This window comes from Ochotona princeps, chromosome 20, assembly GCF_030435755.1.
Source record: "Ochotona princeps isolate mOchPri1 chromosome 20, mOchPri1.hap1, whole genome shotgun sequence".
In the NCBI taxonomy this organism is placed as follows: domain Eukaryota; kingdom Metazoa; phylum Chordata; class Mammalia; order Lagomorpha; family Ochotonidae; genus Ochotona; species Ochotona princeps.
The window spans coordinates 20,380,421-20,402,700 of NC_080851.1; the positions used below are offsets into that span (position 1 = coordinate 20,380,421).

At 40.8% G+C, this 22,280-nt stretch overlaps 1 protein-coding gene across 5 annotated transcripts in view; it reads left to right on the plus strand.

Annotated features, from left to right (window-relative positions):
- The window catches only part of ELMO1 (engulfment and cell motility 1), a 497,188-nt gene that overhangs the window by 161,082 nt on the left and 313,826 nt on the right, over positions 1–22,280 (plus strand). For all 5 annotated transcript variants that reach the window (XM_058677989.1, XM_058677988.1, XM_058677992.1 and 2 more), the window contains 2 exons: positions 4,880–5,049; positions 16,549–16,584. In XM_058677989.1, the coding sequence (XP_058533972.1) occupies positions 4,880–5,049; positions 16,549–16,584 (206 nt within the window). The remainder of the gene's footprint in view (positions 1–4,879; positions 5,050–16,548; positions 16,585–22,280) is intronic.

A 22,280-nucleotide genomic window follows, 5' to 3' on the forward strand; every position in this document is an offset into this window, starting at 1 on the left:
AAAGGAAGAGAAGCAGCCAGGACACAAACCAATGCCTACTGGGGCACTGCAGCTGGTGCTTCTGTAGGACCGTATCAGGCCGTTCAGCTGTGAACTCACATACTGCTCTCTGACACGGCTCCAGGGAAACTTTTTCTGCTAGTGGAAGTAATTCCAGCAAACTAGGGTCTTGCTTTGCTGTTCCACTGTGTGGCTGTCTGGGGTTAATATTTCTAATGTCAACAGTTTCAATATCAATAGTTTCTGGAATTCGGTATTTGGTACAATACAGTCTTTATTTTTGGTACTGTTCCTTCTGGATTCCAGTACTTTTGACACTGGTTCTTTTCAATTGTGTGTTGTCTAAAGTAGATAACTTTTATGTAGATAACTTATCAAAGGTATTTTCTTCTTAAAATCCTACTTATTTAAGTAGGAAACATATCAAAGGCATATATGTAACATAGAAAGAAGAATATAATGCATTCTGTAGACTTAACTTCTACATTATTGACTTTCATTTGTTTCCTTAGTCTTCTTGAAAAGTGCACAGACTTTAAAGAGCTAGTAGGTTCTCTTTTTGAGTAAACAATCTGGGGCTCATGGTGCCCTAGTGGAGGAAGATAAGGTGTCATTAAAAGTTGGAATCGAGCACCTGGCTTTACTTGGCTAAATCATCACTTTGCATGTGCTAGGATCCCATTTGGGCACCTGTTTGTATCCTGGCTGCTCCACTTCCCATCTCGTTCCCTGCTTGTGACCTGGGAAAGCAGTCACAGACAGCCCAGAGCCTTGGGACCCTTCACCTGTGTGGGAGATCCAAAGGAAGCTTCTGACTCCTGGCTTCAGATCAACTCAGCTTTGGCAGTTGCAGCCACTTGAGGAGAGCACCATCAGATGGAAGATCCTTCTCTATGTCCCTCTTTCTCTCTGTAAAATATGACTTTCCAATCAATCAATCAATCAATATATACATTTAAAAAATTTTTCCCTTCTACACATGTGGGAAAATATCCAATATTTGTCTTTCTGTGTTCAGTTTCTTTCACTCAAGATGATGTCCTTTATTTATCCAGATGCATATGTATATATTCAGATATGATTTCATGTTTTATAACAATAATATTCCATTTTATTGGAGGGAGAATAGTTTTAGACATTCTTATAACTAGTATTAACTTCACCAAACTTACTAAGAATAATAAAGAAATAATTTTGAATACTTTCATAATCTATATAGGCAACAAAGACTTTGTATTTGGAGAAAACAGTATTTTCAAAGGAATTCAAGCTTAACTATTGTGGGTGTATATTATAATCACTTAAATGTCCCTTAAAACATATCCAAATATGAAATTGTCATTGAAATGCCATATATCCATGAGAAGATTTTGTAGCATGCTCTATATCTTAGAGTAATGTTGAAGCAGAAATTCATGATCCTTACTCATCCTTCCACTGTTGATTTTTGGAAAAATGGCCTTTTAGGGTGTGAAGGATTTGAAAAGTATTTGAGCCCCAGTGAATCAGCAGGGGGGATTTCAGCCACTACCACTTATACCTTCTTTTCTAAAGAGTGGAAGTCTCTAGTTGAGGTTTATTATCATTATTATTAGTGTTTATTCATTTTCATTGGAAAGACATTATCTACAGAGAGAAAGATTTTCCATGTACTGGTTCAGTCCCCAAATGGTCACAGTGGCTGGCTGACATTGAGCTGATCTGAAGCTAGGAGCCAGGAGCTTTTGCAAGTTCTCCTGTGTGGATACAGGGTCCCAAGAACTTGGGACATCCTTTTCTGCTTTCCCAGGCTATAGTCAGGGCACTGGGTGGGAACTGGAGCAGCCAGGACACAAACTTGTACTCATATGGGAGGTTGGCACTTGGAATTTGAGGGTTAGCCTGTTGAGCCGTTATGCTGGCTCTGGTTGTAATAAAATGTGAGATCCCAGTACTTTGTCGCCAAGTTATGAAGGCATGGATCTTGTCCATGTGTCTGTTCCTCTCAGCACCGAAAGAGATTTTCTCGTACATTCTGAGGACCGTCTGTGGGTTGCAGCAGTTTTGTGAATACCTCTGTGTAGTCTCTGCCCCTGCTTTGGAATCCTAGCCCTGTTATAAATGCCAAAGGTGCACTTCCCCAGTTATTTCTAATTGATAGTTTCTGTTCAGGAGTGATAACCTCATTTTGGTTGTTAAAGACCAGTTCTTCCCTTGGTCTCAAATCAAATGTCAGAGGAGAAAGCCAGTACCAGAGGTGAGCCTAATGCTGGCCGAGTGCTCCACTCACTGCTCTGTAAGTGACCCCTGCAGCAGTTGCTTAGAGATTTCCATTAAACAAAAACGCAGGCAGAGAAACTTAATGTCTTGTTTTTCTAAGTCCTGGCTTCCATTGAAAGGTAAGCCTGGACTGAGTGAATACATGTAGAAAGTTTTATTTTCAACTGTTCAGATTTTCTAGTATTTTTCCATTCTCCATCCTGCTTGTGAAATACAAGCAAAAACACCTTAAAAAGATGTCTGATCTAGGCTTGGCTGTTAATATAGCTTTAAAATGATTTTGCTTTTAAGTCACGCTGTAGGTAGCCCTGGATGTGAAACATATTTGTTGAGGATTGAAATTTATAGGCATCGCTGGTTAGTGCTGATTTCTAGTAGCCCATAAAGATGGTTTCGGTCTTTTCTTTTGGACATCATGCGTAGTTGTTATTCTGAATGTTGACTGTACAGCTGGATGTGCTGTGTATTTACTCAAGCAAGCAGCCTTTTGTCTCTTCTGAAAAATAATTTTCCCTAAAACTTAAAATTCTCCCTGTTTTTCCATTCTGTTCTGTCACTGCCTCTTCAGTATCTGGGGCTTTAATATCCTGCGTTCTTGTTCTTCTTCAAAATGGTGGGCTCCCTCCTCTCCCGACACCCATCAACTAATATTAAGTAAGTAGTGTTGGCAAAACTCTTCCTATATATGTAAAAGACTGGATTAGATCACCACCTCCCGCTGTGTGCAAAAGATCAACCCGAGATTGGTCAGATATATAACATAGTACCAGAAGCTATGAAATTGCTGGCAGAAAGCAATGGGGGAACACTTTAAGGCATTGGTGTAGGTGATGTGTTTTGGATCATATCCTAAAATCACAGGCAGTAAAAGCAAAATTAGACAAAGGGGATTGTGTCAAACTCAGACACTTCTTCTACGCAGCAAAGGAAACAATCGGTAGAGGGAAGAGACATCCAACAAAATTGGAGAGGATATCCACAAGCTACTTGATCTATCTATTTATCAAATATTTCAGCAACTGAAAAAACTCAAAAACAAGAAAGTTTCTTGTTTCTTTCAAAACTAGAAAAGGACCTTCCATAGGATCCAATAATCCCACCACTGGGTATGTACCCCAGAATATGAGCTCATTATACCAAAAAGGTGTCTGAATGGGGCAGGTTCTCTAAGACAGCAGATAAAGCTGCTGACTGCTGTGCCAGCATTCCATACAGGCAGTTCAAGCCCCAGCTGTTCTACTTCCCATCCAGCTCCCTGCTAATACACTTGGGAAAGCAGCAGGAGGCTCAAATGCTTGGGACCCTGGACCTACACAGGATACCTAGAAGAAACTCCTAGCTTCTGCTTTGGATTGGCTCATCCAGGGTGTTTTGACCATTTGGGAAGTGATCCAGCAAATGGATTATATCTCTTTTTCTCTCTGTCTGCCTCTCTGTAATTCTGCCTTTTGAAGAAAGTAAATCTTCTAAGAAAGATTCTTGTGGGCCCAGCGTGGCAGCCTAGTGGCTACAGTTCTTGCCTTGCATGTAAAGGAATTCCGTATTAGCGCTATTCATGTCCCGGCTGCTCCAGTCCCCGTTCAGCTCCCTGCTTGTGGCCTGGGAAGGCAGTAGAGAATGGACCAAGGCCTTGGGACTCTGCACCTATGTGGGAGACCCAGAGGAGGATCTTGGCTCCTGACTTTGGATGGGCTCAGCTCCGGCCATTGCAGCCACTTGGTGAGTGAATCAGTGGACAGAGATCTTTCTGTCTCTCTGTCTCTCTTCCTGTCTGTATGTCTGCCTTTCCAATCAAAATAAATAAATCTTCAAAAGTCAGAGAGAGAGAGAGAGATACCTGCTTTATCAGGTTGATAACAGCACAATTCTGAATAGTCACAATATGGAATCAGCTAGGGTAGACATCATCAGATGAATGGACAGAGAAAATGTGGTACTCACACAGAGGGATATTATTAGGGCATAAAGAATGAATTTTGACATTTATAGTGAAATGAATTGAACTGGAGGAGTTCATGGAGAGTGAAATAAGTAAGGTACAGAAAGACGAATACCCTATGTTCTTCCTTATATGTGGGAGCTAAAAATTAAAAAAAAAAGAATATATATGTATATATATATATATATAAGGAAAACTCTTCTCTCAATACAGACCATTGGGCACTAGAGGCCGAGAGAATTGTGAGGGATTAAAAAAATTGGAGAAATTGAGTGTGGCTTATTGATTGTGACAAATGCACTAATATGAGGTGTCAAAGGAATTGGTGTGAGGAGTGTATGGAAACTCTTTGTATTGCTACACATAATTATTATAAACTTTAAATTCATCTGAAAGAAAATGTAAAAAATGAAAACTGCTAAGCTGTGAGTCAGACTGTGACCAAACTGAATAGGCAATGAAGTTCCGTCCGCCTTTCTTGCAAACACACAGCTCACTGCAGAAGGGGCGGTTGTGGCCCTGAGGGATTGGCGACCTGCTCCTGGCCTGCCTGTCTGTCCTGGGCCTGGCGCCTCGTGTGTCCTGCTTTCATGTCTCTGTTATTGCATGGGGACACGGCAGGCTTTTGCCGAGGTGGCTCCCTTGGTTGAACATTCTTTCCTCTGTTTCTCCCCCGGTGAGGCTCAAAGCGCTCAGCAGCTCCATGAGCGGATCCAGTCATCAAGCATGGATGCCAAGCTGGAAGCCCTGAAGGACCTGGCCAGCCTCTCCCGGGACGTCACCTTTGCCCAGGAGTTCATAAACCTGGATGGCATCTCTCTGCTCACGCAGATGGTGGAAAGCGGCACCGAGTAAGTGTTGGCCGTCTTGGATCCCTGTCGCTTGACTGTCAGCCTTTTGGGTGCTGGGTGCTTTTTTCACACTCATGATTCTTAGTGCTAAAGACCTAAATCTTAGTGAGTCTCAGGGGAAAAAAATCTAAGAAATGAGTTCTTAATTTTAGTAGTCCTGCCCCCTCCATGGGATAGCTGATAGCTCTTAGAAATCTGCACTTGAACGTTAGATTTATGAGAAACAATATTAGGTCAGTACTTCTCAGGGCCTGTGGATACTAAAATTTAATTCTACTAAATGGGAATTTGTCACTTCTATTGTGTAACCCTAAGAAAAAAGTTCCCTCATCTGACTGTATTAAAAAAAACTTAGAAGTTATTTGAAAGTATTAAACCCAGTCAAGATATCATTCCTGAAATGTTTTTTTAAACATGAGTACTTGAATTATTAAGTAGGTGTCACCCATTATTTAAACATAACATTTTAATATTATATGCAAATATACCTTAATTAAATATAAATGTATATAACTTATAAATATGTTATGAATGCTATATGTAGGATTTACATGATTCAATATTTAAATACAATAAACATTGAGTAACTGCTCTGTGCAAAGTAGTGGGAGTTGGGAACCCCTCAAAAGATTTGAGCGTTGTCTTCCAAACATTTATGGCAAGTATGGCATAGGCAGAGTTCAGTTGTGTATAATTCCCACTGACTAGATGCTAAGCCTCTTTGTGAACTTGGCCTATCAGGCACCTTCTATCTTGAGTGAGGAAAGGTTGGGCATTGCCCTTGGAGCCCCACTCTCTCTGCACCAGCTTTGACTGCCTGGCTTGACTGGGGAGTGTAAGGAGCTGGTTGAGTCTGCTCTTGTATGCTGGAGATGTCACTCCCTTAACTCACGACCCCTGGATGCCAGGGAATGGCTCCTTTCCATCTGATTGGCATAGCCTATCAGAACACGTGATTTAGAGCATGCAGAATTACTGAATGAGTTGGGCACATTACTAATATGCAAGATTAATAATGTGCAGAGTTAATTTGATGCTTATTAGGAAACGGAAAATGTCATTGGGAATTGGGGTTGAAACCTGAGACATGTAAATCTCTCTTCAGTGCCTGGAGAGATACATGGAATGATACCTGGCTAAGTTGCCATTCTCCCCTCCCCTTCCTTCCTTCTTCTTACCTTTCCTCTCTCCTTCCCTCCCACTCCCTCCCTCCATGCCGTTTTCCTTCCTTTTCTCCCTCACTTGTCCCTCTCTCCCTTCTTTCCTCCACCAAGAGCAGAGGTTGGTATGCTGACTTCCAGTACAGAGAAGTGACAGAGACCCAGTACCTCCGGAGGCTTTGATAATGGGGCAAATGTGATGTAATGATTATTTTCTTGTTTTTCTTTGTATTAGTTTTATAGGGCTGTGTAGCAAAATACCACAGACTGTATGGCTCAAACAACTCAAATTTGCACAGTTCTGGAGGCTGAAAGTTCAAGGTGAAGGTATCTGCAGGGCTGGTTGCTTCAGAGGCCTCTCTCCTGGGTTTGCTGCTTCCTGCTGTCCATTCATGGCCCTTTTTCTGGGTGTACCTGCCTTTGGTGTTTCTGTACCTACATTTCCTCTTATAAGGATACCAGTCAGTTTGGATTTGGCCTTATCCAAATGGTCCCATCTTAACTTAATTAATCTTTACTTGTAGAGTTCTAATTGAGGTTCTGGGTGTTAGTATTTAACATGTGAATTTGATGGGGAAATAAAATCCAGTTCCTAACACTCACTGAAAGGACACTACTATTCATACTTTAAGAAGTGGGGACTGGTGCTGTGGCACAGCCAGTTTGAGTCTCAGCTGATCTACTTCCCATCCAGCTCCCTGCATAGGCTTCTGGGAAAGCAGTGGAAGATGGCCAAAGTACTTGGGCCCTTGCACCCATATGAGACACCTGGATGGAGTGCCAGGTTCTTGGCTTTGGCCTAGCACAGCCCTGGTCATTGCAGTCATTTGAGAAATGTATTTCTCTCTCTCTTTCTTTCTCTCACATCCTGTGTAACTCTACATTTCAAATAGATAAAATAAATATTTAAAGAGAAAAAAAGAGTAAAAAACCTACACTATGCATTTGTCTTGTCACCATTCTTGTTTTATATCAGTTCTGTTACACTCGCCTCATAATTCAGCATCTGATGTATAGAAGAGCTGAAAAGAATTTGCCATCCCTAGATCTGTGATTTGAGACAACACATCTGAAATATATTCCCTTATTGCAAATTTAGAATATTACAGTATGCTAATATTGAATCTGCTATATGTGAACCACAGATTAGGAGGGCGAGCATAGTGGTTGAAATGCTTGTATCACATCTTGAAGTACCTGGATTTGAATCTGGGCTTGACTTCTCATTCCAGCGTCTTGGAAGCAGTTGAGTAATGGCTCAACTACTTGAACCCTGACATGTTGAACACCTAAACTGAGTTCCAAGATCCTGGGTTCAGTCTTGTCCAAACCATGTGTTGCAGACAGCTATCTGCTTCCCAATAAATAAATAAAAATTTAAATGGCATAATGCATGTTTGCATTTTTGTTTGTTGTTCAGAACCATCAGGATGTCATCCAACTCAATGCATTCAGCAAGGTTCCAGGCAGATAAGGAGAACTCAGGGCCAATTCTGCTTTGCAATTGTTTCGTACTTTCTCATCAAGCTGTGGCCATGGAAGGGAAAGGTGTGTCTCTGGCTCACCTTTGGATATCCCCTCACTGTTCTCTGTAAGTTCCAGGCTAGTACTGCCTTCAGAAGGGAAGGTAGTTGGGACTGGAGCTGTAAGATTGCCTGCTTCCTTCTGTTCATGCTGCAACTCATCCTAAGAGGTGTCTCATTTGACCCGCAGCTGCTTTTTCAGATCTTCTGTTCTAATGAAAATGAAAAGAGAAAGACTTTTTCTTATAAAGAAGCTTGGCTTCTCAATTAAACTTGTAGCAAGACTTTAATTAATTAACAGGAAACCTTTAGAATAGAGACTGCACAAATTGAATGGATTTGCAATTTGGAAGGCATTTAGTCATGACTCAAGGGCAGACTTCCAGCTGGACAAGGCAGGAATTCCTAAGCTAGACTTTGTGGAAGTTTTTAGGAAACACTGAAGAATCCTGGCTGGAAATTTTTTCCTTCCTTCCTTATAATCATGAGAGTCAGAGATTTCTCACCTGCTTGTCATTACCTAAGGCTGAGTTTTTCAAGGTCTCTCTCCCTGGTAATAGGAAGGCCATGAGGCTGAGACAACAACAGAGGAGCAAAGGGAATGGTGGTGTCACTTGAGCGGAGTGATTATATTTGAACTTAATTTTCCTATCCTGGTGGAATTCTGAAATTCCATTCCTAGTTACTGATGGAGGCCGAGGCATAGAAACAAGGACAGTTGTGGAACAGCCTGCTCCAACCTAAGTCCCCCTGAGGAATATTCAGGAATGGACAATTTCCATTTAAGAGAAGTCATACCTGCAACTGTAAATGCAACATGGTGAATGATACTGGTCTCCTCCTTGGGGTATTCATGAAACACCGTGCTCTTTGTGTTCAAGACAATCGGGCCCTTCACTCTACATCCTTCACTGTGAAACAGTCATGACTGGGGGCAGAGAACAGAGGGACCATTTCCAAGAATGAAAGGGCAGGGTACTTACAGTTCCCTTCCCACTGGGCAGTGTAATGGGAAAATTACACCAGTGGAGGATGACTAAGTTGTAGCATCACCCTGGGTAGAAAAATCAAGACTGAATGAAGTTGAATTCTTATACTTACAAAATCAGACAGTACTTTTTAGTTAATTTTCATTTTTAATGAAAAATGGTATTTATTCTTTAGAAGATAATGTAAATAAGAAGGATATTAGAATCCCTTGTCATCTACTCTTTTCCACACATTTTTAGTAATCTTGATATACATACCTTTTGTATGCTCTTTTAGAAACATATGGGTTTCCAGGATTTATGCAAGTAGAAAAGAATAATTATGCTCGTTATAACCTGCATTTTTAATAAATTATATTGGAAAGGCAGATTTGTAGAGAAGGAAAAACAGAAAGATCTTCCATACACTTGTTCACTTCCCAAATGTCTGCAATGGCCAGAGCTAAACTGATCTGGAGCCAGGAGCCTCTTCCAGGTATCCCATGTCTTTTCCTGGCCAAAAGCAGGGAGCTGGATGGGAAGTGGAGCAGCTGGGACACAGACTGGCGGCCATATAGAATGCTGGAGCTTGCACGCAGAGGACTGGTCAGTGTTGAGCCATTGTGATGGTCCCTATCTTCTGTTTTTTAATACCTAGAAGCATTTCCATGTCATACAATATTATTCTCCCCACTGTTTTTATTGTCTCTATATAACTTTGTTAATTATAATATAATATAATATAATATAATATAATATAATATAATATAATATAATATAATAATTTCAAGGATGTACACAAATGGTTATTCTTCTGTGGTAGAACATTTACATCTTTTTCAGGTTGATCTTTTTTTCAAGCATTTGCTAATAAACTCTTCTTTTAGAGGAAGCTTCATGAATATGTAGAGCATTTTGTTAGCAGTTTTTCTTATTCAGAGGATGAACTCAGAGGATGAAGCCGTTTTAAAATTAGAATAGTCCAGTAGCTTGCTGACATGTGCTCATATGTACTTTACTATTGCACTGGAAGTTTATTTACTCCCAATAGCCCAATCCATCCAGGGCTGCTGTTCCCCTAGGTTTTCTAGACTTCCTAGGAAAACAAAAGTGTGGAGTTTGAGGAGTTGTCACAAAGCTGGGGAAGTTACAAGTGCTGTTTTATTTATTTGGTTGAGGTCATTTCTCTAAAATTTGGCAGCATCAAGAACAGTGGAAGGAGTCCCACTGTTATTTTAGGACTGTGAAAAGCCCTTCAGAAACAGCATTAATTGTATGAATCATTAGTCTCCTCTCCACTGAATCACACAGATGAGGGGTTTACATGCTGTGTAAATGTATGTGGTATGTCACTGTTACATTACGACAGTCTCCTGGTAAACTTTCATTGTTTACTTTCTTCTTGCCAAAGCCATAGCTGTTTTAATTTTCTGTGTGTTGGGAAAATCACTGTCTGCCTTAAATCCTGCTGCATGAGTGATGTCTTGCCCTTGATGCTGCCTCATGCCCACACTTGGGAATGGATTTGCAGGTTTTATTCATTTAGCAAAATATGTGTTCTTTGAGCACTGAACGATGGTTCCTGACCTTGGGGTAGGTCACGACAAGTGTGCGTGGAAAATACAAAGTTGGCTGTGACAGCTCTAACCTTGACTGAAAAAAAATTTTTTTAAAGCTGAAGATGAATTTCTTTCTTGAAAGTAACCTTGTTGACCTCCTGAGACACAGATTGTCAGCTCTAAGTTCTGTCTTTAACTTCTCAGAAGTTGGCGTCTCCTATAATTCCTGGCTGTCCTAGGAGGTCCAGGCCAGGCCAAACTGAGGAGTCTCGCAGCCAAGTTCAGCTGACACCATGCAAGGTTTGCGCTTCTCCTCAGAGACCACGGGAAGTAGCGCGCAGCTCCCATCCCAAGCCAAAAAGAGGCTGCTCCGAGTGGTCCCTTGCAGAGTCAGCATAGCTGGAAAGGCTGCCGGCTCCTCCCAGCTGCCTTAGCCTGTTTTCCTCCTTGAGCAGGCAAATTGCAGGGACAGCTTAGGGAGTCCCTACTGGAACTGCCTTTCTGGGGGCTCTGCCAGGAATTTGCATCACAAAGGCCAAAGAGGCCAGCCTTCTCGTGCTTTGTTGGAGGTTGTGTGGCAGAAAATGCCTTCAATGGGCTCTGTCTTCTCCCTCACCCCCTGAGCTTTCTGTCTGTGTCTTTGTCCATCCCTGTAGTAATGGGAATGAGAAAGGGTCTGGTGGCCTGTTGAGGAAGAGATTATCCTCTTCAGGGGGAAAGAATGGCATCCCTTGGGCTGAAGTGAGAGATTTCTGGCCTCTGTGAAACATTACTTTTTTTTCCAGAAGCATTTCTCTCCTGGTTACATTTTACTCGAAACAGGAATGTATTTGAACGGGTAGGATATGAATCCCAGTTAGAACAAGAGATAAATGTCGCAAGGATGCTAGCAAAGGGGGAAACGGGGAGATTAGGTCGGAATAGATGGGCTGGGAACTTTTTCCATCTGCTCTACCTCCACCCCTGCATTGTAACTCCACTCCCTTACATGTCAATCCAGTACATCTGCTTTTCCGTGATGCACCTGTGTCTTTTCAGTAACAGGAAGGAGGGGACACTGAGATGGCTACGTGGCAGTTGAACTCCTTATGGAAGCAATGTGAAACTCCCAGAAAGCCTCCTGCATCCTAAATCCTGTCCAGACATCACCCAGTTTATGTGTGTTCAACTAAGGGACTTCTCCTTCCTCATGATGAGGACTGTTACACATGGGAGTGGCCCCTTTATCTTTCTATTTTTTGCTTCTGAGCTTTTTGGCCCTTCCCTGGCTTCCTCGCCTTATAGGGACCTTCCCATTCACTCGTCCTGGGTATCTTTATGTGGGGCTTTGCACATTCTTCTGTGAGTATATATCCATTTTTTCACTTTTTGAAATCACCCCACTCTTGTACTCGGGTGTCTTACTTAGGCGTCTGCCTTGAATTCTTACCTCTGTGGGGCCAAGGGCTGGGAATATAAATGGAGATGCAGATTTCCACACCAGTAGTGTTCTGTGCTGGTTTTTCTCTGTACTCCAGTCAGGGAGCATTGTCCAAGGTTACACTGTTAGAGAGGGGTGTACACATGTGAACATTTACAGATGCTCTGGCACCAGACCAGGGAGTTATTTTGAGACCTTTGCAGAGCCTACTGTGTGTACCACCCCCCTCACCACACACATGCACAGTGCCATTTCACACTTGCAGAAAACTTCCAAGAATGGAACAGAGAATTCCCACTTTGCTCTTCATTTGCACAACCCATCCATGTTTCCCCATTCACCCTCCTGGGAGACCTTAACACCAAGGCTGTAACTGAATGGAGCCTTGGACACCAGTTGTCCTCTACCCCCACCAACTAGAACGTTCCTCAGAGGATACTTTCATGTCTTTGGCATTTTTTTTTTTTTTAGGATTATAGGTTAACCATTTTATAGAATAGCCTCCCTTTTGGGTTTGTTAAAACATGACTTTTAAAGATAATTTTCAGGAAAAGCAAAATCACAACTTTTATAGAGTATGAAATATAAATGAACATGTGTTTAAAGACTGTCTTAACCCATATAATATGAGGGAACCAGGCGGATGTTACAGTCATTTCAAAGGAGAAGTCAAAAGAGCACAAATGTGTACAGAGCCAAGGAATATGGAGATGAATTGCAAATGGGAACCAAAGTGATTTTCCACAGCAGGGAAGAAAGCAATCAAGTCATCACCAGGCAGGGCAAAATATGTACGTTATCAGTAACCTACAGCTGACAAAGAGGGTAAAATAGCTAAAAGAGAACCACAGGTGTGTAATCTGATAACCCAGAAGGGTATGTTAGGCACACTGCATAGTTTTTCATTGAATTGTGGCCTTTTTCTTATAATTTTTCATGATCAGATCCATGTTAAATGTGTTTGCTTGGAGTATCACAGAGTGGAAGTGTGTGTGTGTGTGTGTGTGTGTGTGCGCGCGCGCACGTGCAAACGCATGCACATGCATTTCATTGCATCCTAGCAACAACCACAGGTAGTCTCTTTGTCCTCTTTGTCACAGTGCTTCTGTTGACTTTGATCACGTCATTAAGAGAGCATCTTCCAGATATCTTCATAGATAAATTGCAGTGAGAGGTTTAGAAACTGTAAAATTCTATTTTTTGACCCAATTTCACTCACTGGTTTTGACATTGATATTTCTTGTCTGGGTTAATTATTACTGTGAGAATTTGTAAATAAGAGGTTTTCTAGTGCTATCATTCCTTCTGTATTATGAATTTCCTTTTAGTGCTGGAAAGAAGATTATTTCTTCCCAACTTACTGATTAGTTTATGTATTTACTTCCAGTGCGGTACTGGAGTAAATGCACAACATTTCCTGGAAGCCACTTTGGCATGAGTTTTTCCCACTCTTTATTTACTGAGGTCAAGTTGGAATTTTAGACTGCCAATGATGGAAGTAGTAACACCATGGAAATTTGAAAATGGTACAAATCAGATCTGTATACTTTTTTCACATAGATTTAGCCCTTAAACATTATGAACATATCAATCAATAGTATTATGTGTTCATTCGTTCCTGTGTACTCAGTTGGCTGTAATCAACCACTGTGTCCCACATCCTGCCATGGAAGCCCTTTTGTTCCAGCTCCCGGCATTTTTCAGTGCGTCTTTACTGTTTGTTCTTTGCTCATCCAGATCCTACATCGCCCCTGGGTGCTTGCCACTTCTGGTGAGAGTTCTGATTTTTCTCTCAGCAGAGAGTAATATTTGGCCTCTGCAGGTTTCCTGCCATAGGCTCAGGTGTGCCTCTCTGGTCACATTTCATTTACCAGTGACTCTTGGATGAAGGAAGGACAATACAGTTGACCTTCCATCTCTGAGGGTTTGTCCATCTGATGACTCAGTTAGTACTGGATTGAAAATAGTCAATACAGGAGGGGGACTAAGTCAACCCGGGATGGTTTGCAGAATGGGCTGAGTTGGACTATGGCATCCATTAGCACGCACGTGACCCAGGACAGGGAGCTGAGAGCCTCGTAGGGGAGCTGTAAGGATTGCTCTGCTGGACCACTGCTTCTGATGAGCATGAGGGCTGGAAGTGGGGGCATTCCAGACCCGGCATGGCTACAACACCTATTGACCTGCATGCGAACTGGGTAGAGCCAGGCGGGGATAACTGACTATATCCGCTGGTGCAGGAATGAGCTGGAGTAAGGGCAAGCAGTTTGGGGTTTGCCACAGCAGCATCTGGCAAGCACTGGAACTTGGGGGCAATTCCTGTGAACCAACCACCTGGAGAGTGCATTATCCGGGGTAAGGAATGGGTCCAGTAGGGAAACTGTGGGCACTTATCTGATGGGCAGTAGCTCCCACTGGTAAGCAAGGAATCAGGACTGGAGGCAGGCCTTACTAGACAGGTGGTGGCTGCTACTGGCATGATTGAGAGCTGCAGGGTGGAATCAGATTGAGTTAGGCTTCAACACCCATTGAAGTGTATGAGAGCTGAATGGGATGTGGGACAGACAGGACCAGTCCACTGCACAGGCTGGCAGGCACAGAAACCAGGGCTGAGGGTATGCCCTGGGAGTTATTGAGGGTTGCTTTGACTGGGCCACAGCTCTTGATGGTGTACATGGAGGTCAAGTGTGTGGTGGGCAGGGCGGGGCTGGGCTGTGCACCCACTGGTTTGCATAGTGATGGGACTGAAGATAGAGCTGACCTAGTAATTACAACTAACGGTGTGTGTATAGGTTTATGTGGGTGACAGAATGAGCTGGATCCCGTAGTGTTGGGAGCACACAGAAGTCATGTCTGGGATCACCTCAGATGAGATTTCTTTGAGGATTCCCCCCACTTAACTGTTGGAATCAGAACTCCAACCATGGAGAGGACCTGTGGTCCAACAGGGGCGTGCATGTGTCTGAATGGGGCCATCTCTTAGTAAAGATGGTGCAGTGGACAGCATATCATGCCCACAAGCACATGGCAGATGAGGTAGTCCATTGGAGCCTGTGGAGGACATATGGTACCTTGGCAGAGGAAGGAGGGCAGAGCGAGTTGGTCAACCACCCCAGAGAAGCATGACAGCAAATTTCTGGGCGAATGGAGACTCTGGGGTGGACTGTGTCAGTCAATGGATCTTAGAAGGATTTCCTCATCCTTGGATCTGTGTGATCAACAGCATGTCAGAACTATTGAAGCCACTTGAACAGAACCCTCAGAACATGCTCCACATTGGGGGCCCTGGAATGATATCTGGTGGTTGCTCCCCACCACTGGTAATGGAGAGATTGGGAGGCTGGGTGTGGCTTCTACCCTTGATTTTCCCGTTCCTCCAGATCAGAAGATAAGGAAGGTACGCAAATAGTGGTTGCACCCGCTCTCCCCTAATCTCTCCCGCCCTAATCAATTGTGTAAACGTCATCAAAAATAAATTTAAAAAAAGAATGTAGTCAATGCATTAGTATCTGTACTAAACATGTATCAATCTTCTTGTCACTGTTCTTGAAACAAAATGATAGGTGAACTATTGACAAACAGTTTACATAATACTAGATATTATAAATAATCAAAAATGACTTAAAGGAACTTTAAAAATTGGAGACTGTTTATGGGAAGATCTGCACAGGTTAAATGCAAATATAGTGCCATTTTATATAAGCAGTTTGAGAACTTTGGTATCCCCAGGGTTGATGGAACCAAACCCAATGTTTACTGAAGTAACACCTATAATTAATATTTTTTAAAGAGAGGTAGGAAAATGATGAGGAAGGAGAAAGAATGAGGATGATCTCTTCATGTACATTTTTAATTTCTTATTTTATGAAACATTGGATTTTAGTCTTCATGTGGCCATCAGCATTCTAAAGAGGTTACATTGTAGGTGGCTGAGCATCTGAAACCTACCATCAGCCGTTAATCAGCCCTGCGTTGGGAATCTTCTCAGGGTGTGTCTCACATACTAGTGACTCCCAGTGCAGAGTTGTTACCCTCGAGGAATTGTGAAAATGAGTGTGTGACATGTCCTAGACTTAAAGCTGATGTGCCTTTGGATGGTTGGCATGCAGACACATGTGCCACTCTGTCTTGTTGAGGAATAGGGGTTGAAGACCAGGTGGACTTCTCGGAGGAGTCCAGGTGAGTTTGTAGACAGGACACAACAAGTTGGGCAATAAACAGATAAGTATTTTATACAGAGGCAAGCACATACGTAAAGCCAAGAGATACCTGGTGGTCTTGAGGCATTGGAAGTCGTTTAACCAGACTAGAATCACTTGTTTACCTTCTAGAACCCAGTTTGGAAACAAGGTGCAATTGAGCTTGCTTGTTGCCTTGTCTCTCTTCTACATTCTTCTAGAGTTGCAGCCTTGGTGTCCAGCATGATTGCAGTTTCTTTCCTCTGAAGAATCTTTTTCTCAAGAAAGGAAATAATAAGATCAGTGAGCATTTTAGCAAAGAAGGACAATAAAATATTTCTTCATAGTCCAGTACCTTTGACTTGAATCTTTTTGTTGAGAACTTAGCCATTGTTATCCCTCGGGTTTCCCCCAGCCAGCAAAGGAAGTTATTCCTGTTGCCTTACTTGTAAGCAGGTGTGAAAAGGTGGATGGAGGGCCTTGATCCTGAGCTTTTCTTCCTGCTTCACGGTCAGAGCACAGACTTCTTACTGGGAGTGTTGCTTTGAGAGAGAGAAAATTGCTTTACTTCATGTCAGGTCTATTTTTTTAAAATGTGTTTGATCATGAATTTGATTTAAGATAAGGTTCTTTGTATAAAAATGTTTGCTTTCAGATAAGCCACTCACATTGTTGTTTTTAAATTTTGCAGACGATACCAGAAATTACAGAAGATTATGAAGCCTTGGTAAGAATATATGATCGATTGACATTGATGACGTAACACTCCTTTCTTCTCCACATAGTTAACCCTGACCCTCTGACTGAATAACTATGCGTCTAGATATGTTGAGTGGGTTTTTTTCCTTCCTGTTTGATCTTCTTATAACCAAGTTCCTTCAAAATTTTATTTCCTTTCCTTCTTTTTATAGTACAAAGGGTGTTTTATGTTTGTAACCAGCAAATGATCACTTCAGGATTTCTACCCTTCTCATGGAGCAATGCTGGCATCATTTTATGTATTATTTTAAACAAAACTTTCTTTTTTTTGTGGCCTATGTGATGTTCAAAGTCTAAAGTCTTTGATTTTCTTCAAGAGCTCAGAAAGACACATTCCATATTAAAAGAGAATCAACATTCATATATGGAATAAAAATGATTTACTAGGAATCTGGGAACGTGCTCAGTGTACCTGTCTGTCAGGTGAATTAATGATAATTGTGTCTGGAGATGTCAGAACTTCTGAGAGTTCTCCCTCCTGACCAAGGTGAACCCCGTTTGGGCTCAGAAGTACTCTAAAGCAGCTGAACAAATCTCGATGGTGTCAGGTTATTATGCAAAAATTCAAGTTTGAGAAGGAAGATGGAATAGATATCAAAATGTGAACCGTACTTTTTTTTTAAATTTTCAGGGAAAAATCTTCATCACCTTCAGTGTACTGTAATACATTGTGACATACTGGTCCCAAATCATTCATTTTCCCTATGCTTCTCACATAGAAAAAGTAGGGAATATGACTGAATTCTGCGCCTTGACAATATTGTACTAGTATAAATGTCTAGTATACAATGAGGGATTCCCAGGACATAGGACATAAGGCCAAAAAAAACAGGTAGTGGCTACTGACTTGGAGATGATCTGATGTAGGAATAAGCGGATGAAGATCTAAGAATACCTTCTACAGTTATGTTTGTAGAATATATTAGGTGTAATGAAAGCACAGATGGGAAGTCTTTAATAGAGATGAAACTGATAAAATGAAGCAAATTGTAAATCATACAATGGAAAAATGCAGTAGTTAATATGAAGGGCTTAACATTTTGCTTGTTGACGATTATGATTAGTAGTGCATTGAGCCTGTGATTAAGTTGATTGAAATCATGTTTTCAAAAAAATTAAGAAAAGGGGCCCAGCATGGTAGCCTAGAGGCTAAAGTCCTCACCTTGAACGTGCTGGGATCCTATATAGGCGCCGATTCTAATCCTGGCAGTCCCAGCTTCTCATCCAGCTCCCTGCTTGTGGCCTGGGAAAGCAGTGAGGACGACCCAAAACTTTGGGACCCTGTACCTGCAAGGGAGACCTGGAGGAGGCTCTGGGCTCCTGGCTGTAGCTTGGCTCAGCTCCAACTGTTGCGGCCAGTTGGGGAGTGAATCACTGGATGGAAGATCTGCCTCTCTGTCTCTCCTCCTCCTCTGTATATCTGACTTTCCAATAAAAATAAAATAAGTATTTTTTAAAGATTAAAGAAAAAAAAAACAAGGAAGAAGGGAGATTGAGGAGTAGGAAAGTATGGCTGTCTCAGAACTGTATCAATGAAAAGCATGAGATCTATTCTCCACACTAATACAGATTTTTAAGGTGCAAGAATTATTGTAGATGATGGGCTGTGGCAGATGGAGTGCCATTAACCTAAAGATATAACAGCATAAATTGGTCACACTGAAAAATAGAGTAAATGAATAGCAAGTATTTGATCTGAGTGATAACAAATGATCTAATATTAATTTTTTGTGGGATCCCAGAGAATAAAATAAAGAGAACAGAAAAATATTTTAGGGAATAATGATGAAAGATTTCCAAATTCATTGAATATAAATTTACGAATCTGTCTGAGCTGGTCTGTGAGTACCAAGATAAATAAGGACCCCCCCCCCCCCCAAAAAAAAAGAAACAAAGAAAGAAAAGAAAACTATGTCTAGAAACAGAGTGGTCAAACATCTGAAATCCAAAGGCAGAATCCTTAGAGGCAGCCAGAGAAAAGTAACTCATTAATTATGATAAAATTATCCCTTAGAAACAGTAGAGACCAGTAGGTAATATCTTAAAAGTGCTGGGGGAAAAAAAGAGAACTCATAACCCAGAACTTTATGTGTAGTAAAAGCAGCTTTGGAAACCAAGGTTGAATAAAAATGCTTTAAAATAAAGGGAAACTAAGGTAATTCTTTGTCAGAACACATACAGTAAGGCACATATGAAGCAAGGTATGTAGCTTGAAGTGATGTGACACTATGTAGAAATTTGTAGATCTATAGGACTGTATGAAAAATACTAAAAACTATAAATATGTGAATAGTTATAAACAAATATACTTTTCTTTATTTTAATATTTTAAAAAAGACATAGCTATGTAAAACTAAGATTAAAATGATTTTTATGGGGTCTATGGCAGTATGGATAGAATATGTAGGATTATAAGAGCATAAAGAATGAAGGCGTGAAACTGCTCCATAAGCAAGCTCCTTATTGTATCCTTTCCCCTTTAAGTAGGCTTTATGAAATTATTGGTGCACATTGTAATCCAAAGTCACAGCTAATGAGTTGATAGAAGAATAAGTCTAAATCCAAATAAGGAGTTAAGTTGATCCACTAAAGCATAATTTATTAATCCAAAGGAAGATTTTAAAAAAAGGAAAAACAGTGTACAAAATATGCTTAGGACAAATAGAAAGTAAATAAAAAATTGATCAACTTAAATCCAGTCATGTTAATATATTAAGTGCAAATGAACAACTTATTTCAGTTAAAAGTCTCATAAAATCAAACCAAATAAAAACACATGACTCACCTCTACTTTGTTTATAAGATGCAGGGTAAATACAAGAGCACATGTAGTTTGAAAGTAAAATGATAAACATAAATAAATAAATATCAAGCAAATGATAATGACAGCAGAATTGAGACTATGTAAGATAAGGAGGAATGATTAATAAGAATTACTAATTAATAATAAAGAGTGGTCAACTTAATAATATGACCTTAAAATACACAGAGCAGACATGGATAGCTACAGGGAAAAAATCAGCCAAATTTCTTGTCATGGTTGCAATTTATAACACTGTTCTTTCATAAGTAGGACACATTGGCCAAGAGGACTAAAACTAACACTACAAAGCTGCCTTAGGGTAAAATAGGAAATCTGAATACTATTAAAGAAAAATGAATTCACAGACAAACCCTCCAAATGCAAAAACAGTTGTGATTCTGTTTATAGTTTTAGCAGAATTGCTGAATCTGTACACATGCAATCGTTGTATGTGGCGAGGTTCCCTCTATTGCCAAACCCTGACAAAGACGATATGGGAAATAAAGTGTGCGGGTCACGTGGCCCAGGCACACAGACACAAAATTCCCTAACTCCACATTAACATATATAATCAAGCAATAAATAAAACAGAATACATCTGGACTGATCAGGGTTTATCCATGATATGGTATAATGTGTGAAAATCAATACACTTAACATTTCAACAAAACAGAGAAAGAAAAGGAATTGTGTTAATGATGAAAAAGCATTTCATGAAATTGAATGTTCCTTTACAATAAAATTTCCTGCAAGTTAAGAATAGAGGGGAGGCTCTTCACCCTGATACAGGTCATCCACATAAAACTGGCATACTTAAAATTGAAAGATTGAATTTTTCCTACTGTAAAGATTGAAGATTAGGCAAATGTTTCTGTTTTCGGTTACTTTTCAATATACTGTGGAGTCCCTAGCTATTGCAGTAAGTCAAGAAGGACATAGCAGAGATCATTTTAGAAAGAAAGCTGCAAAACAATCTATGTTCATTGAAGGCATGGCTGTCTGTGTAAAAAAAAATCCTAATGAATCTACAAAGAAATTGCTACACTTAACTGAATTTAGCAGGTTTGGAGGGTACAGCATCAGTGTATAAAATGTGTTTTTATGAACATTAACTGCAAGCAACCGAAACCTGAAAATCTAATGCTTTTAATTATTAAATGCCATAACTCATAAATGAGTTATGAATAAACCCAACAAGAGACATACTGTGTGCTGAAAACTAAGAATATTCCTAAGAGAAATTATAAACTAAAATTGGTGGAGGCATATTCAGCTTCATGGATTATAAGATACAACATTTTTAAGATAGCGATTCTTCCTAAATTAATTTGCATGTTTAATGACTTAGCAATCAAGCTTACAAAGAAAGAAGATAAACCCTACCGTTTAAATGGAAATATATAGGATCTAGAATAACCAACATGATCGAAAAACAGGCTTGAGGATTTTATTAAGACTTCCTTCAACACTAAGGATTAAGTTAGTTATCAGAATAGTGTCAGTATAAGGGAGGAGAGAAATTGATCAAATTGAAGTAAATCTAACAAAATACTGTAAGCGTGTTGGCTGGCAGAGTTGATGCTACAGTTCTGAAAGCCAAGTAAAGTGTCTAGGGGTGAGTTAGAAATCCTTACCTTGCAATGAATGCAAATTCTGCCTCCCACAACCAACAAGAGCTAGCTGAAATGACCGGCCCAAGTCATCGCTTACAATTCGGCACTCAAGGATCTATTCCGGAGGACGTGTGATAACTTTAGAAGTGGCCTTCGCTGTCTCCTCCAGTTCTGAACAGAGCACCGCTCCCATGGAAATATCCTGGAGCAGTCTTGTTTTATACAATTAGCAGCATAAGTTTACATGCTGGTTTTGAGACTGGCTGGATTTTCTGGAATGGTGATGATCTCTACTTACTTGTTAAGAAACAGTTACATTGGATCATTCCAGCACACATGGTGTGTTGGCTGTGATGGTGGTCCTCGGCCAGAATGCAGTTTGCACTTGGCTACACTGCATTCTGCACTGCAGAATCTTTAGTCTGTTAAAAATAAACAAATACACGAAACAAATGCCAGTGTTCCTGAATGTGCCATGTGTTGCTTTCTATCTAGAATTCTCTTAGCTTTGATACTCTGCCCAGCACGGATGATGTCAGAGATGGGACCGTGCTTTCTGCCTGCCCACGTTGGAACCTGAATCACCACCAGTGTCAGAGTTCCAGAACAGCCTTTATAAGCCGCCTCATTTGGAGGAGGCAGTGGAGTACTTTGAATTGGAATGTAATAAAACGTGGCATGCCTGCCCTACTCTTAGGTTGGATGTTGAATTTTTAAACAGTTGTCCCTTCTGGAAACCTATTATGCCATTCAACAGTCAAACATCTATTTGTGTGTAGAAGGCTTACAGCATGTAATCACGCACGTGTTTCATTAAATACATTTGTTATGGCGTAATAGACATTGTCACCATATAATAATGTGTTATAGGTCATGTTTTATAATTCTGTATGTCTATCACCCATATGTGTATCACCCTTTCTGTTTGTGTATTTATCTTTCTATTTGTATCTGTCTGTCTAGACTGAAGAAATGAGCCATCCTTTTAGCATCAAAGCTGGTATGTGATGTGAAAAACTTTGCGCTCTCTTTTCAGTCATCTCCACTGGATAGCTGAGAATGCAAACAGCCTTGTGCACACTTTTTTTAAGATCTATTTACTTTTATTGGAAAAGAGGTTAACGGAGAGGAGAGACAGAGGAAAGATCTTCCATTGGCTGGTTCACTCCCCAGATGGCTGCAACAACGGAGCTGAGCTAATCCAAAGCCAGTAGCCAGGAGCCAGGACTTCTTCTAGGTCTCCCACAT